Source organism: Dinoponera quadriceps, unplaced genomic scaffold (genome assembly GCF_001313825.1).
Source record: "Dinoponera quadriceps isolate SergipeBrazil2010 unplaced genomic scaffold, ASM131382v1 scaffold3127, whole genome shotgun sequence".
Classification (NCBI taxonomy): domain Eukaryota; kingdom Metazoa; phylum Arthropoda; class Insecta; order Hymenoptera; family Formicidae; genus Dinoponera; species Dinoponera quadriceps.
In genome coordinates, this window is record NW_014557143.1 from 258,545 (window position 1) to 274,848 (window position 16,304).

The 16,304-nt window shown below is 47.9% G+C and overlaps 2 protein-coding genes across 4 annotated transcripts in view; both read left to right on the forward strand.

Annotated features, from left to right (window-relative positions):
* Positions 1 to 11,555, forward strand: part of LOC106748754 — a 98,161-nt gene extending 86,606 nt beyond the window's left edge. For 2 of the 3 annotated variants that reach the window (XM_014627602.1, XM_014627600.1), the window contains exons 2-4: positions 5,276 to 8,173; positions 8,250 to 8,701; positions 9,364 to 11,555. In XM_014627602.1, coding sequence (XP_014483088.1) covers positions 6,061 to 8,173; positions 8,250 to 8,647 — 2,511 coding nt within the window. In that variant the 5' untranslated portion in view covers positions 5,276 to 6,060 and the 3' untranslated portion in view covers positions 8,648 to 8,701; positions 9,364 to 11,555. Of the gene's footprint in view, positions 1 to 3,825; positions 4,115 to 5,275; positions 8,174 to 8,249; positions 8,702 to 9,363 lie in introns of those variants that run through there. The other variant, XM_014627603.1, reaches the window with a different exon arrangement.
* Positions 11,556 to 13,236: 1,681 nt separating this feature from the next.
* Positions 13,237 to 15,936, forward strand: LOC106748726. The gene is made up of 4 exons (XM_014627548.1): positions 13,237 to 13,733; positions 14,278 to 14,601; positions 14,664 to 15,086; positions 15,319 to 15,936. Exons 1-4 carry the CDS (start codon positions 13,401 to 13,403, stop codon positions 15,571 to 15,573), a joined length of 1,335 nt encoding a protein of 444 aa, XP_014483034.1. The 5' UTR covers positions 13,237 to 13,400; the 3' UTR covers positions 15,574 to 15,936.
* Positions 15,937 to 16,304: the final 368 nt, after the last annotated feature.

A 16,304-nucleotide genomic window follows, 5' to 3' on the forward strand; every position in this document is an offset into this window, starting at 1 on the left:
GATTTCGGATTACTCCCGTCATCGCGAGCCAACGCCGGCATCATAAGCTAAAAATCACAAAATGTCCGGTGAAATGATGATCAAACTGCGCGGATCGGCAGTGCGTCGTCGGATTTTTTTCTTCCGGGGAAATTTCCGGCCTGAGAGTCGCGCGTTTATCAAAGGGAACGAGAGAGGGAGAGAGAGAGAGAGAAATATATATTCGCGCGCACATACGCACACATTTCGCCAAGAATATCGATAACTAAGCCGAAGCTTTTCAGATACGCCCGTTTAATGGGATTTCGAGTTTACCGTGTTCGGTCTTTTCTGGTTTGCGCGCGGAAAAAAACAAAAAAGAAAAACCACCGCGTTTTAACGCGGCCAAATCGCGTGAGCAATATCAATCACCGATATTCGCCCGTAATATTCCGCCCGGTTACGATGGAACAGCGTTCCCGCCGATAGCCGTGGCAAACATATTTCGAAACCGTTTAGCCGAAATTAATATGCATTGAACAAATATTTCCCTCCGCTGTATTTCTGTGTTCTCTGACCTGTCCGAACGTACCGCGACGTTCCATGGCGCGTGAAATATTTTTGCCGGCGCGGATTTCGCGAATCTCCCCGACGATCCGCTGTTTTTAGACAAACAGCCAAGATTATCCAGCGTTCGAAGAATCCGGCGGATCATGCGTGCTAATCAATTTATTCAGCAAACGTTACGTGATGCTAAAATTGCAATACGAAAATCGACGATAGAGGGGGTGGCAGGATCGAGTTCTCTCTCTCTCTCTCTCTCTCCGACGGAGCTCGCGGAAAATACGACGGTGATGCGCTGGAAATTCCGAAATTACGGGAACAGTCATGCACGCCAATCGCAGATGTAAACACTTCCGCCGGAGTCTTCGTGCGCCTCATTTAGCCGTGTTCCAACGTCCCATCCAGCTGCTCTTTACCGTCTACTGACTGTACTTAGTCACGAATAGGTGGTAACTGTGGCTGGCTTTACCTAGACATCATGTCCAACGGAACGAGCGTATTCGGCCCCTCAACGAAACTCGGGAGTCGCATAATTAATTAAAGTAAGTCGCGGCGGAGCGTCAAGTTATTCGGACTCGCTTTAACTAACAACTTATATCAACGCGAGCCGCGCGTCCTCTCTCTCTCTCTCTCTCTCTCTTTCACGAAAACACAGCCCATGATGATTTTACGAGAGGGAAGAGAGAGACGCTCGCGTGTGCGAACAATCAGAGGGACGGAGGGGGAGTTTCAACCGACGGTCGCGACCCTTAACAAACGCTATTATTAGCCGCATTGATTTCAGCTTAATCAACTCCTATCGAGCAAATCGCCCGCGGGGTTTGTGTATCGGTGAACCCGATCACGCGATTCGATAGATCCAGAACTACCGGGGGAAAGGACGCGCCGATCGAGCGGCCAATCGACGAACGAACGTCCGTGTATTTGGCAAATTAAACCAACTAGCCGGCAAATCACAGCTGATAAGTCGCGCTTGGGAATGAAGGCGCGCTCTCTCTCTCTCTCTCTCTCTCTCTCTTTCTCTCTCTCTCTCTCTCTCTGTGTAACGCGATTGGATGGTCGGCGCAGAGAGTGATTCGTTAAAGCACCCGGGGATTTTCGACGAATTGACTCCGCGACGCCGTGAATACGGGCGGGAAAAAAAGGGGAAAATGGGACGGAACGTAACGAGCGGAGCAGGCGAGGTGAAGTACAATTTTGACGTTTTGTCTTCTGTGCTTTTTACTTTTCCAAATTTCGCGAACAGGAATTTAGACTGATTCGTCATTTTGCCGAGAAAGTTAATGCAAAGTTTGAATGTGAGGTTGTGCTGTGTAAAAGTTAAAAACTATACGTTAGAATAAAATAAGATTCTTATGAAATGTGTGCGTAATCACTGCAAGAAATATCACAAATATCCTAATAAGGGAATAATTACTTTCCAAATGTAATTTCGCTTATTTTGATTTAAAATTATACTCCTTATAAGTTGGTAAACTAAGTTTTCATATATATGTGTGTGTCAGCTGTGTTTCAATCAAAAGTACGAATTGTAGGAGAGAAAAGAACTCAGTCCCAACTAATCCCCGGCAGCAAAGCTCCTCCCTTATCTCCCCCGACGATGCAGGAAGCAGCTTCAGCACGAGCTTGATCCCGGGGACTCGTCTGCGATAAGTCATTTCGGTACTCGTTTATCCTCCGATTTGCTTCATAACAATATTTCGCGGGCGGGACGTCAAACGTCGCTCGTCCGCGCTTGATTGATAGAATCGTGATAGAGGGGCGCTTCGGAAATCCAGGTTACACGTAAGTTGCGACATGCAACGAACATTTTCAGCCGCGACAGACGGTATGAAAAAGAGACAAATAGCTTTTCGGTTAACTACATGTATCTGCGCGGTCGTTTTTGCCGGGCAAAGAATATCGGCGGTGCGCATTCCGCGACGTGTGACATATTGTCCGATGCTAAAAGCGCCGGGCACGTCACGTGTTTTACATTTCGCTGACACTTATGACCGACAACACACCAGAGGACCTCTCTGTGAGGCAGCAGGATCGAAAGACAAAATAACGTCGTTTCCTAGCCTGATTACGGGACCAAATCTCGAAATCGTGTCGCACTTCGCCCTCGGCGGCTACTCGCTCGAAAGCAAATCAATTTTTCACGGAAAAATTGATTTAATTGTCATCACCGGATTTAGGAAGTTTACCTAAGACTTAACCGAATAAATTAGTCAATATACAGGGTATACCATTTAATTTGTTGTCTGCGAGACACTTCGTTGTATTGGCTTAAACGGTACATTCTGTATGTTCAACGAATTGTTTGTTTATTGCAATGAAAAAATTTCCTCCCTTAAGGTTCCTGATTGCTCCTCACTGCGACGGTTCTTATTTCTGCTGACGTCAGAAGTGAAGAAACTCATACCGAGAATTCTTGCGTTCGAATAAAAAAATGTCATAAGATGACATTTGTGATCGATGCAGCATACTTGTTGTTAAAATCTTCCGAACACTTTCCTTTTACGCGGACGATCGATAAATAAGCGTTAAATTAACATTGACAAAATTACAAGGAAAGAGGTTAGAAGGGAATGCTCCGTGTCAGGTTAATTTTACGACTATTTATTGACTGATCGAGTATAGGAAAAGTGTTTGGACAATTTTACAAGTATGCTGAATCGATCACGGATGTCATATTGCGGATATATCTTCCTATCTGAACGTATAACGCAAGAATTCTTGGTATGCGCTTTCTCGTTTATGACGTTATCAAACGAGGACAATTGCAGCCTGAGTAGTCAGGAGCCTTGATAAGAATAAAAATGAGAGAAAAGCTCATCGTAGGGATCGAACCTCGGATTGCCAAAGCCGCAATCTAGGCTAGCGCTTCACGTATAGATATGTTTCTACTTTAAAAAACTAGTTTGGTTGCGTCAATCGAGAAACGAGCAATCAGATTCGGTTGGAAGAGACAATTTTCGGTAACAAAAATCAATGTTCGTTCTCACAGCCAGAAATGGTCTCCCCTTCGTCCGATTTCGGACGGTTTACACGGATCTCCCACAAAATTTTAAATATCATGACATCTCCCATAGTAGAGTCATTTTCCATCAAAAATAACAATTTTTCTAAGAATCCAGAAGAAACTGAGCAAATCATTTGTTCACATCAACTCGAACGAAATTACCAAGTTTGTTCTCTCCGTAATTGATTTATAATGTATGTGTTTATTAGGTATTTTTATAGCAGTTACAAAAATACAGTTTTCGAGCGCACGTCGATCGTCGAACTTTCGAACCCCGACTTTCGGAAAAAGTCGCTTTGACGCATTTTGCTCTTCGAAATATCCCGCAAGCACCGGCTGTATCACCGGAAAATCGAGTCTCTGTCGGAACTGCACAGAGATGTGCCCCCGTTATTAAGTTTCGTTCGCGGAACGAGATAGCGGACGATACCGCCGGGAAGAAATCGATGGTCACTCCCGTCGTCGTCACGACTGACTCATCCACGTGTCCCGTCTTACCTGGCCGATCAATTTCCTGCCGCTGCGCGACGTATCGTGGAAGAACGGACGAAACGGCGGCCCGTTTTCTACGACTTCTCGTCTAAGGTATCCTACACACAAAGAAGCCTCCTCCGTTTTTGGATCGCTTTACGATCAATTACCGGTGGCGAATTACCAGCCGGCGGCAGTGGCCTATCGATATAAGACTTAATTAACTTAATAATGATAAATAATAGTATTTACGAATAATCCAATTACGATCCGCACGAACCTGCGCGTTTACATATTTCTGCGGGCTAATAATATTAACGTGTAAATTAATGATGCGTAACTAATATTGCGTATTTGCGCGCACGCACGCGCGTGCGCGCGAGAACGCGTTTGTTTTTATCGGTCTAATTGACGATTAATTGATGACGGTGAAACGTTATCGAAATCGAATGTCGCTTTGTCCGACGTTACCCGCTGGAAACCGTCAAGCACCTAAACACTTCCTTCCGCCAGCGTATGCGTACCGAAAAAGTCGGACGTGTGAAAATTGAGAAATTGATAATTTAAAAATGTAAAGAAAGCGCGGCAAATCTACGAAAATTCGCGCTACCTCCTTGCTCATCGTGTATCCCTGGTATTATGAGGCAAAAATCGAGAAATGAATAATTTAAAAATTTAGAGAAAGCGCGGCAAATCTACGAAAATTCGTGCCACCTCTTCACTCATTATATTTTCCTGATACTAAAATCTGAAAATCTGAAAATCCAGAAATTGGTAATTAGAAATTTGAAAAGCTATTTAGAACTATCCGATCTTGATGTTTGGCGTGATGTTAGCAACCTGTTTTTTAATTATTTCTTTTTTCAGTTAATCGTCGGAACTCTTTTATGAATATAAGAGTATTCGTATACTTTTTGAAAGAAAGCTGGCATTCTAATCAGAACTATCGAGAACTAATGTTGGGGTGCTAACTTCACATGTCCGAAAAAGTCCGCTTTTTTCTCTCCTCTCCCGGTCGAAGAAAAGAGGATGAAAAAAAAAAGTATTCCTCGGGTCTCCGAACAGAGAGAGAGAGAGAGAGAGAGAGAGAGAGAGAGAGACGAGAGGCGGTGGGGAATTTGTGCGCGCGAATCGGTAAAAAAGAACCGACGCCGGCGAGTATTCGCATATTCGCGTATTGCGCATAAAAAAATGCTCCCGTAGAGAGAGATTCCTTTCTCTGCCGGTTTTTCCCCGTTCCGGCCGAACTTGCCTGACGACAGATCTCTTTCGCAGGGCTCCCGTCGCAGCGCTCAAGAGGAAGAAGGCGCCAAGAGAGGGAGGGGGGCGGAGGAGCACGCGCGGTCGCGCGCGCGCCAATTAAGAAGAAATGGACACGGCAATTACGAGGCCGCGCCGGCGACCGGGGCCACGAGGCGATTTGGCGCGTTAAATGACCCCGCGGGGATCCCGGCGAGGCTCTCGCGAATCTGGGATGGCTCCGAGCAGCAGCGATAACAGGCCTCGCATCATCCCTGCCGTGTGATAGATTTGAAATCTAGTGAACCGCGGGCGGGGGAACGACGGTAACCCCCTCGCACGCCGCCGACGAAGTTACCACGGCGAAATAATCATCCGGCGCTATTGAATCGCGTCCTCCCGCGCGCGTGTGTGCGTGAGGAGGAGGAGGCGCTTCGGTAGTGGACACACCGCCGGCTTTCGTCGTACATTGCTCATTGCAGGGAGGAAGAAATCTGCTCTCTCCCACTGTATTCCCGTCCGTACCTTCTCTCTCGTGTACATTGCCGAATATTATCAGAGAGAGAGAAGGAGAGAGAGAAAGGATCAACCACTGCCAGATAAGTGGGAAACGTCGAATGTCGGCGCCGTCGCGGCAGGGAACGACGCGATAGAGCGAAGAAGACACACTGCCGACGATCTCGGAAATGTGACAGGAGAGAGATCTCCGAAATCGCAGGGAGAAAAGAGCAGCGTCGTCGTCGTGGTGAAGCCTGTTATGGAATGAACCGATGCCCGCACAGGGCGTCCACTAGGTGTCCGCGATCATCCCCCCCGGCGCGATGTCGAGCGTCTTCATGACCTCAAGAAGGATGCGGCTGCTGCTGCTGGCCGTCGTGCTGCTCTCCCCCAGGTGCACGGCTAGCGGCGACGGCGGGCCCAACAGTCCGATCTTCAATCTGGATCACACGGCGCTGGAGAAGAACCTGGCGGCGATCTTCAACAAGGTGGCCCACAGCTCCGCGACGACGAAGCGCAGCGTGCCGGCATACGACGCCCAGGTGTCGGCCAGCACGACCCTGTCGACGGTGCCGTCGCCGTTGACCAGCAGCACCACCCCGGCCGGGCCGTCGTTGCCGGCGAGGTACCCGCCGGCGCCCCGGGCCACCGCCTCCCCCATCTTCCGCGACCTGCCGTCGTACGCGCCGCCCTCCAGGGCGCTCTTCACGCCGCCGTTGCCGCCCGAGTACCTCCACCCGTTCGCCGACAAGCCGACGCTGCGCGGCACCAACTCGGACGTGCACACGGGCAACCGGAGGCCGATGCCGCCGCCGAGTCTGACGCCGGCGCACGAGAGGATTCCCATGCGACCGCCGGACCTACCTCAGAGTCCTTCGCAGGAGGAGCGGCAGGAATCGCGCGGGAAGCCGGCGAACGAGAAGGAGCAGAGGCCGCAGGAGTCCGCGGACGGCGACCGCACGAGGAACAACGACACGAACGAGTTCGTCACTCTGCACTACCCGAGCATCTCGAGGATCCTGTCCGGCAGCAACGGTAGGAAGCAGGACGTCCCCGACATACTCCTGAAGCCGTTGGCCACGAAGGGACCGGCGGCCCCCACCACCGAGCAGCGAAGCACTCAGCCGGCGGCCAGCACGACGACGTCGAGGAGCTCCGGCGAGCCGGCGGCGAAGAGCGTCGTCACGCAGCCGACGATCTTCAATCTGCCCAACACCGGCCGGCAGGACGACGACGGCTACCACGGTCTCAGGAACGAGAACGGCCTGAAGACCGACAGCATCGAGATCGTCGACACGGAGAGGCTGCCGTACCCGCAGGCCCAGCCGCCGGCGCCGACCTCGAAGCGGCCGAACGACGGCGCGAGCGACGGCGACGAGGTGTCGCACGTGGACACGCCGAATCCCCTCGAGTCCTGGCGCATCGCCTGGTCCCTGCACGTCTACTTCGCGGCGATCACCTTCACCCTGATGGCCCTCTTCTCCATCTACAAGATCGTCCGGTTCAACGAGGCGACGAACCTCCTCAGCCAGTCCTACTTCCTCGCCGTGCACCTGCTGCTGACCACCGTCTGCACGCTCCGCTGTTTCCACCTCTTCTACGACGCGTACAACCTCGGCCACTCGCTGCCCGAGCCGTTGTCCAGGGTGCTGATGTACCTGCCGGCGCCGTTGCTGTCGACCGCCTTCGCCACCCTCGTGCTGTACCTCGCGCGCTACTCCGAAGCGCCCTCGCTCAACAACAGCATCCTCTCCCCCACCACCCTCGTGCTCTCCTCCACCGTTCACGTGGTGCTCTGCGTCTCCCTGCACGTGTCGACCCACGTGCTCGGCTATCAGGACGAGGCGCGTATCTTGCCGCTGGTCTGCCAGTGCATCTACATCGTCGTCTGCGTCACCCTGGGCCTCTGCTACGTCTACGTGTACCGCGTGGTGCGTTCGCAGATCCACGCGGCCAGCAACAAGGCGGCCGGGGCGAACCACATGATGGCCGGCGCCGACCCGACCACCGTCGCCCTCAGCACCGCCATCACCACCACCATCGCCATCGCCATGCTCTTCATCCTGATGGGCCTGGTGCAGCTCTACGGGATATTCGGCGTGCAGGACCGGCCGCAGCCTTACCCCTGGCTGTGGTGGGGCTGGCAGTTCTCCGTCAGGGTGCTCGAGCTCGCGGTGTGCGGCCTCCTCGCCTGGGTCGCCAGCCTCTCGCAGTACCCGCTGCGCGAGAAGCAGATGCAACAGCACTCCGCTCACTCCGGTTTCGCGCTCTTCCCCTGCGGCAGCTCCACCTCCACGGAGAACATGGACGACGTGCTGTACCCGGCGATCTGCAGCACCAACCAGGCGATTCAGAATTACACCATGCGGACGGGCAAGCAGGTCTACGACGACAGCTTCCCGCTCAACACCCTGCCCGAGCACTTGAACATATCAGGTACGCGAAGACGCTTTTTTCCTGAAATCCGTCCTTTATCCTCCGGACGGATATTGACGCAATGCTGGTTCCGCAGGTACCTTCGAGAGACATTCCATCCGCAAGTCGGGTACGATGGGCCACTTCCCTCACGAAGGTCGGGGTTCCCTCAGCCGCCACGGCAACGGCATACAGACGCTGAGGAACTCTGAGACTCGCGGCAGGCACACGCCAGTTCAAGGCTTGCACGAGCAGGCTCCCACCACCGGCTCGACGATGCTAGTCGCCGAGGATGGCTTCGTCAGGTTCCGGAGCCTGGGCGCGGAGGAGGACGAGCTGTCCGACACGCAGAGCATGGTCGGCACTCACGGCAGGGGCAGCTCGCTCGCTGGCAGCGTGCGATACAACGCGAGGCATCCCCAGCAGCATCCCCATCAGCAACACCAGCACTCGCATCCGAGTCAGACCCACCATCAGCTTTACAACAACACGTAAAGGGCTGTGCCAACACGCGCGATCAATAGAACGCGCGTCCCTCGTTGACTCTCGGTAGGTCCACACACGACGAAATCTCGTCTGAGAGAGAGAGAGAGAGAGAGAGACACAGTCTGCCAGACCTTTTCGGTCCTTGTCGCGCGTTTTGTTAGGACAACTTATTTTACCGCGCCAAGTTGCCCTTTCGATCGTCTCGGGCCGAAAACCTCGTTTTCGTCTCCAGAGACGGAGGGATTACAATTGACAGATATATTACACACACATATAGAATTATAGGATAGAATATATATTTATTTTCTATCTAATAATTCTATCCAATAATTATTTATATATATATTTTTATTTAATAATTCTATTGTATTTACCCCTTCTGAGAGAGAGATTTTTTTTCTTCCAAGATTATATATATATAATGGATGGAATTACATACTCTCGTGTAAATTCGGGCATAATATAATATTAGAGAGAGAGAGAGAGAGAGATTTTTTTTGAACATATCTGCACTCGAGATAATTTAGTTCAACGGCAGCGACTGTTGCACCCTTAAATGCATGATTTTTAATTTTTTAAATAAAATAATTTGAATGAATTCTATACAGGGTTGCTATTTATCGAGATATGAGCTAAAAAATCATACGATGCATTTAAGGGTTAAATTCGAATGACGAGCTGGAGTAATGTATGATTATTACAACCATCGTCCTGTTCTGTTGCAGACGTAATTGATCGTCATCGGTGAAACACATAGTATATATCGACACTCGCGGGATATCGTCGTCGCCCCTCGCAAACTTCGGTCTAAACTCGAGAAACTCATTTTATCTCGTACTCTATGTAAGATACGTCCTTGTGTATAGACACCTAATTGCCATTCCCGTTCTACCGCTTTCGCATCGACGTCCGAGCCAAGCCTCCGCCGTACGACACCTAAATAAATATTTATTTCGATCCTCTCGATAAAAAAGAAGAAGGTGAAGCGAGTAAAACGTATACGGCGAACTCGTTTTCGGGGTTCCTCTACCTGGTTATGTGGGTAGTTTCAGGGTATAACGAAACTTGATCTTACATTAGGGCACTTGGTACTTATTAAGATTCATGTGATTGAAGGAGGCAGGAGGGAAAAAGGGGAGAGCCGAAAGTAAATAAAGTGTCTCCGTACGCAAAGGAAGTACGTGTAGAAAGAGAGAGAGAGAGAGAGAGAGAGAAACGCTTCCGATTTTACGTTCGAACTATTAAAGGTACTAAACACCGAATACCGCCGGCTGTGGAACGTATTTGGGTATTTGGAAACGAGTGGACTTTCGAATCAGTCCTAATAATCTCGCGTGTGCTGTTTGCGGCAGAGGGGAGGAGAGAAAACTGAGGGAAAATGTTGCTAGTTTATTCGCCTACCGCGCGACGATAATAGACAGAGACAAAGACAGAGCGACTCTCGCGACGAGCGAGAGTCTCGATAATCCTAATGCGCTCGTTGTTTTACGGTGTAGTCTCGATATAAGTCGTTGAAGCACTCTCGAGTGATCACCCGGCCGACCGATGGTACTTATTCCCCCTTTCGTTGAGACTTCTCGTGGATGTGACTTCGTCATCATTATCATCGCCATCGTCAGGCAGCTTCACGCGACCGGCAGGAGGGTGTATATTTTTTACGAGAAATCGCGCGCGCGAGGTCCAAACCTTCGAAACCGACGCTGATAAGTGACGATGGAACTCTCGGAAGAAGCGACACCGGGACGTAGCTATGTTCCGAGACTTATTACGTCATGTGATTCTCTGTCAAGCTGAAAGCGCCGTTTGTACAGTCGACGATAATTTATCACTCAGTCCAACTTGGTACGCGCGATTTAATTAGCGATAACTAAGGTTAGGAATTAAGAATTTCCGGATGTTTGCGTTTTAGGTTTTTTAAGCCGTTCAGTTCTTTACGAATCGCGACTCTCCGGTGTCAATGATTTATTACATTTTAACGGAAAGAAGGGAGATGTTTGAAGAGAGGGAGAGTGAGTGAGAGAGAGAGAGAGAGAGAGCAGAAAAACGCGCGCTATCTACCCGTTGTAGAATAGATTGACATAAGTGCGACTTAACGTCACACCGACACAAACTGGCCAGCATTTTAACTTTATTTGTCAGACAGTCTTAAGGTACAAAATAGTACTTTTTACCTTTCACTTCGTATATCGATAGGTTTAAGCGGTCGCAATGTATATGTTTATATATGAACATTGTAAATAAGGTGTACGGGCTCGTCGTGAGTGAATCTACTGTTACGACGGAATCCGGGGACTCCGGGTTTTCCGTCCGACGCATTGGAATTTACACGCCTCTCGGTTGTAAAAAAAAGGAACGAAAAGAAAAAAAAACGAGAAAGAAAAGGAAGAAAGAAGGGGGGGAACGCGCAAGACTTGTATTTTAATTTATCTCAGAAGCTGTATTTATTAAATGCGAAACACATTCCACGGCAGGTGAGAGAGATGATCAGTGTGAGTGCGAGATCGATTTGTGTGTGGGATTTTATTGCAATTATATAAATTCACCTAGGCGCTAAAAACGAACCGAAACAAATGTAAATAAAAGCTTTTTTGCGAAAAGTCTCACGTCTGTCTTTCGAGCGCGAGTTTCTTTTTTTTTTCTTCTTTCCAGTCGCGAAGCGTGGTTCTTCTCGCGCATGCCGAAAACGCCTCGAACGTATTCCTCGTTTCTTTTTCCTTCTCTCTCTTTTGTACGTTGTTTTATCTTTCTCTTTTTTTTTTTCTTTAAACGAGAAGTTAATGTTTTAAATTAAGACACGCGTCGCGGCGATCTGAGATCCCGTCGACGCGCTAGGCAAAAAACGAAACGGAGGAAAGAAAAGAAACGTTTCCGAATTTAGGTTTTCTAAACAAATTTTATATTGTAATATATAAATATAATTGTGTTAGTTATGTATGCATATTATGATTTTCTTTTATTGTACCGCCGCCGGGGCTGTTTAGCAGCTACGTCACGCGAAATATGAGGATTTTTTCCCCCTCCCTCCGTCGGAAAATATTCCGATCCCCTTTCAATATTACGTAACACGCAGAATTATCCCCCATTCCGTCTCCACATATTACGTTGCTAGATTTCCTTACCTTTCCGGCATGAAAATCAGCTCCGTGTGCCTTGATGTGATGTTTGATGGCTTTTACCCCCTTCCTAAAACCGTCATGCACGGTAATAGAACCCCCCCCCCCCTCGTAGTGTGACGTAGTTGTTAAATGACCCTTTCTGCTACTGCTTCCCGACATTCCTTGCGCACGTGGTTGAATAGAGTGTCCCAAAATTCACGCAAGATTTGAATTTTGCGCCATTTGTGCGGTAAAATGTTGCCAACGAAAAAAGAAGACAGCGTGACAGCTGACAGTTCAGGGTTATTAAAAATGGAGTGCTACACGAAAGAACAACACGTTTTCATTATTCAACAATATTTGAAAAATAATGAAGGTTTGGCAGCTACAGTTCGCAATTTTCGTACAAAATATAGTCGGAATAGTGATTTAACTTCATCAGCTGCGAAGAGATTAATTAAAAAATTTAAGGAGACACTGAATCAATTGGTGATCTTGCATCCACAACGTGTCACTGTTTTGTGCGGATTTTGGGCTGGAGGCATCATCGGACCATTCTTCTTCGAAAATGCGGCTGGTCAGGCAATAACAGTTAATGGTACTCGCTATCGCGACATGATAATCCAGTTTTTTGTGCCTAAATTGCAACATATGGATGTGGACGACATGTGGTTTCAACAAAACGGTGCCACATTCCATACAGCCCAAGAAACAATTCAATAGATCTGTTTCGCTGCACCGCTGAACTAGTGCAATAAGTTGAAGCGAGACAAGTATATGTTTTCTCACGTGGTCATTTCCTTTCCCGTTTTGGTGATCAAAATTGGCCGCTCAGATCATGCGATTTAACGCCGTTGGACTTTTTTCTTTGGAGTTTTTTAAAGTCTAAGGTTTATGCCCACAAGCCCATGATCATCCACGTCTTGAAGGAGGAAATTGAGCGCTGTATCAACGAAATTCAGCCACATTTATGCGAAACGGTCATGGAAAATTTCAACAAAAGAGTACGTGTGCCAACAAAGCCGTGGAGGCCATTTACCCGATATGCTATTCCATACTTAACCCTATACTGTATACTTTATGAATCAATAAAAAATTTACAATTTTTAATAATAAACCTGTGTTTTCTATCAAAATTACTTCTTGCGTGAATTTTGGGACACCCTATATTTCAACGCGCTTGATTGACGCTTCTCTCTTGGCGCGAGTGAAAATCAGAATTTACACGCGCCATAAATCTGGTCTTACAGCTCGAATTCCACGATAAGGTACGGGAATCGCAAGAGTTCCTTGTTTTCGTGGCCAACAACAAGACGTCTAACTGTTCCGATAAAGAGCGAGATAAGAAGCATATAAAAGACGAAACAGTAAAAGAGCAAAGAGTCGCTCGTTACTCCGTTCTGAGGCTTCGGCTTCGCGTTTCTTATATATCGATTCGTCGATTAAAAATACTCATATTAATATCGAATCTTTTGAGAATATTCCGCGTGTGTGTATTGACGATGCATTGACCTCGCGCATATATTTATATTATATTATAAATATAATTATAAATATAATTTACGCACGGTATTTACCGTATCGAGCGAAACCGAACAACGAGGCGATTAACGAATAACAGGAAATTCTCGATTAACTCGCGGATTTACAAGGCCGGGAGGGGAACGATGAGCGAGGGGAAGGGGAAGCGCGTCGACCTGAACGCAGTGAGCGACAAGTTCACGGAGGAGGTGCTGGCCGGTATCCTCGCCGAAGTGTGTAAGAGCGAGGGAGAAGTGCGGCTGATAGATTGGAGTTTCGACGAGGGCTTCGCCAAAGGCGACTACTTCACCTCCAGCATCAATAAGGGCAGCGTGAGCGGCGTTGTCGGCGGCAAACTGGGGCAGCGACGTCGCGTGCAGGCGAATTTTGTCGTAAAGGCGATGCCGAAGAATCCCCGCCGACGGAAGACCATGCGATCCGCCGACTTCTTCCGCAACGAGATCGTTTTCTATACCGAGGCAAGGCTTTCCACCTAGTTTTACTCGCTTTGAACGAGCGTGTCTGTACTGAAGACTGTTGACATTTCGCAGCCGTGGTGACCAGCGCTATGATTTGCTACTGTGTCTTATCGAGCGGAAAGTATTTAATAATGCATTTCCTAAGTCGCCTGTAAAGTCAATAAAGAGCCAGTGAAACTATATAGTAAAAAATAGTAAAAAATATATTTTTTTATTATTTTATATATTATTATATATATTATTATTTTACATATATATATATATATATATATTTTTTTTTTTTTACTTCGTTTCACTGGCTTTTTATTGATCTTACAGGCAACTTAGGAAATATATTACATATATCTTTTACTTCACTGGAAATTTCCAATCGGGCGTATTATTTAGAGATATAATTTTGGAAAACATGACTGCTATGGAGCATTGTTTCATCAAACAATCAATCGTCCTAGAAGATGGGACTGCATTGGTGGAGTCTTCTGTGCTACACGTAACTCGAACATTTTCCTCTCTCCGCTTGAAGCACGTAATTCTCTCTCCGCAGGTGGCGTCCAGGTTCAAGAAATTCTTAGCGGACAAAGGGCAGAGCCATCTTCTGAGCATCCCGCGTTACCTGGCCTCCTTCACGGACGGTGAGAACGACTTCTTGGTCTTGGAGGACGCCTCGCGTTTGGGATTCGGGCCGGCGTCGCGACGAAGCTGCTTAGACCTTACAGAATGCACGGTGATCCTGAAGACGATGGCGAAGTTCCACGCGATCTCCTTCGCCCACAAGGATCAAAGGGAAGAGGAGTTCGCGGAGATAGTCAGCCACTTGAGGGAGATCTTCTTCGGCAAGGATTACTGGGATGGGTTCAAGAATTACCACGTGAGTGACGTTCGCTGAGAGAAATCGCCAAACTTTCTTGCAATCAAGCGCCGTTTTTGCAGAAAAACTTACTGGACGTGGCGAGACACGCGTTAAACAGCGAGTATCCCGGCAGCGAGGCCGAGAGGTGCTTCAATTCCTACAGATTCGGCGCCCTCTACGACAAGTGTGCAGAATTGTGCGGCAGAAAGAACGCACCAACATCAGTCGTATGCGAGGGCGACTGCTGGCCACCGAACTTCCTCGTCCGGGACGTCGGAGGAGCCGGTCTGAAGGAGGCGCTCATGCTGGACTTCCAGATCTCGCGCTGCGCCAGCCCCGTCACGGACTTGTCGTTCCTGATTTATTCCTGCACCGACAAGACGTTTCGCGATCAACACTTCGACGATATGTTGAAAATATATCACTCCGAGCTGAGCGACGGCGTTAAATCACTCGGATCCGACCCGGAGCGCGTTTACCCGTGGAACTTGTTCCTGAAGGAGGTAAAATATACGTTCCGAAAAACGTACGCACGCTTTGAATGATTATAAAGTCAGCGTTCGTCGACATGCAGTTTATTGAATCATTTCTTTTCGTCGATGCCTGTTTTCAAAGTAACGGCCGTTCCGTCTGCATGTATACATTTTTTGGAACATCCTATATTTCGCGTATTGTGGAAATTAATTTGTATATTAAAGGCGGCACGTTGTGCAACCGTGTCCGTGTTAATTCCAGGTGAAGGAGCAATTTTTCTTCGGCTTGTTCGCCTCGCTGGAAATTATACCGTTAAGTTTGCTGGAGGTGTCTCCGTCGATCGATCTGGACGACAAGTTCCTCGACGACGAGGACGTAGATCTCAGCGAAGCGGTGAAATTTTTCAATATCGAGACGGCGAGTGGAAGACGAAGATTGGCGGATATGATAGTGCACGCTGTTGATTGCGGATTTCTGCCGTACGCGGACAATTTTCAGGCATCGTCGAAAACGTAATATTGAAGAAAAATTAGAAAACTGCTATGAGAAGCAATAAATATGATGAGAAAATTACACGATATTTGTACATTGTTTGAACTTCTTTGGAGTCCGTTCTGATCCAACTTGAAAAGTTGCCTTGAAATTCGCGATGATCGATAAGAATTTGACGATTAAAAAAACTCATTTCGATTCCGATAAAGACAACTTAGCCGAGACTCGAACCTTCGTTCAGCCAAAGGCTCAAACGTGTAGCTGTTTAGAAATTTAGTTCGAAAATCTCCGCTACGAGTCACCACCGTTCCTACCGGCCAAATGAGAAAGTAGTTTCTTTCATTTTGTACCAGGCGAAGATCGTTTAACTCGTAACTCAAGAGTCACCAAAACCCCTACAATTTATTCCATATGGAATTTTCTTTTTTTCTTTTTTTTTTCCTTCGGTGACTCGACAAACACAAGCGTTATAGTAAGCGACAGCGGATGTGTAATCGTACTTCTTTTCCTCTTTATTTTTTCTCCCGTTTTATCGCTTATTACACAATTCCCCCCCCNCCCCCCCCCGGCATATACAACCACCACCAGTTAGACACTCAACAATTAATTTATAAGACTATTAATAAAATTTTATTATTCATCGACACCAAAACTATGTAATCCATTCAGACAAATTGTAATACTATAGCGCTCACGGGTCGGATGGGTTAAGTTCCCAGACCTTGTACTCCTTTTTGTACACCCTTTACTTGCAA

Excerpts from the sequence above, each read along its gene's own strand:
- LOC106748726 (XM_014627548.1), top strand. The coding sequence starts at position 13,401 with ATGAGCGAGGGGAAGGGGAAGCGCGTCGACCTGAACGCAGTGAGCGAC. Across the intron at positions 14,602-14,663 it reads ATGGGTTCAAGAATTACCAC|AAAAACTTACTGGACGTGGC; the intron begins GTGAGTGACGTT and ends CCGTTTTTGCAG. Across the intron at positions 15,087-15,318 it reads GGAACTTGTTCCTGAAGGAG|GTGAAGGAGCAATTTTTCTT; the intron begins GTAAAATATACG and ends TGTTAATTCCAG.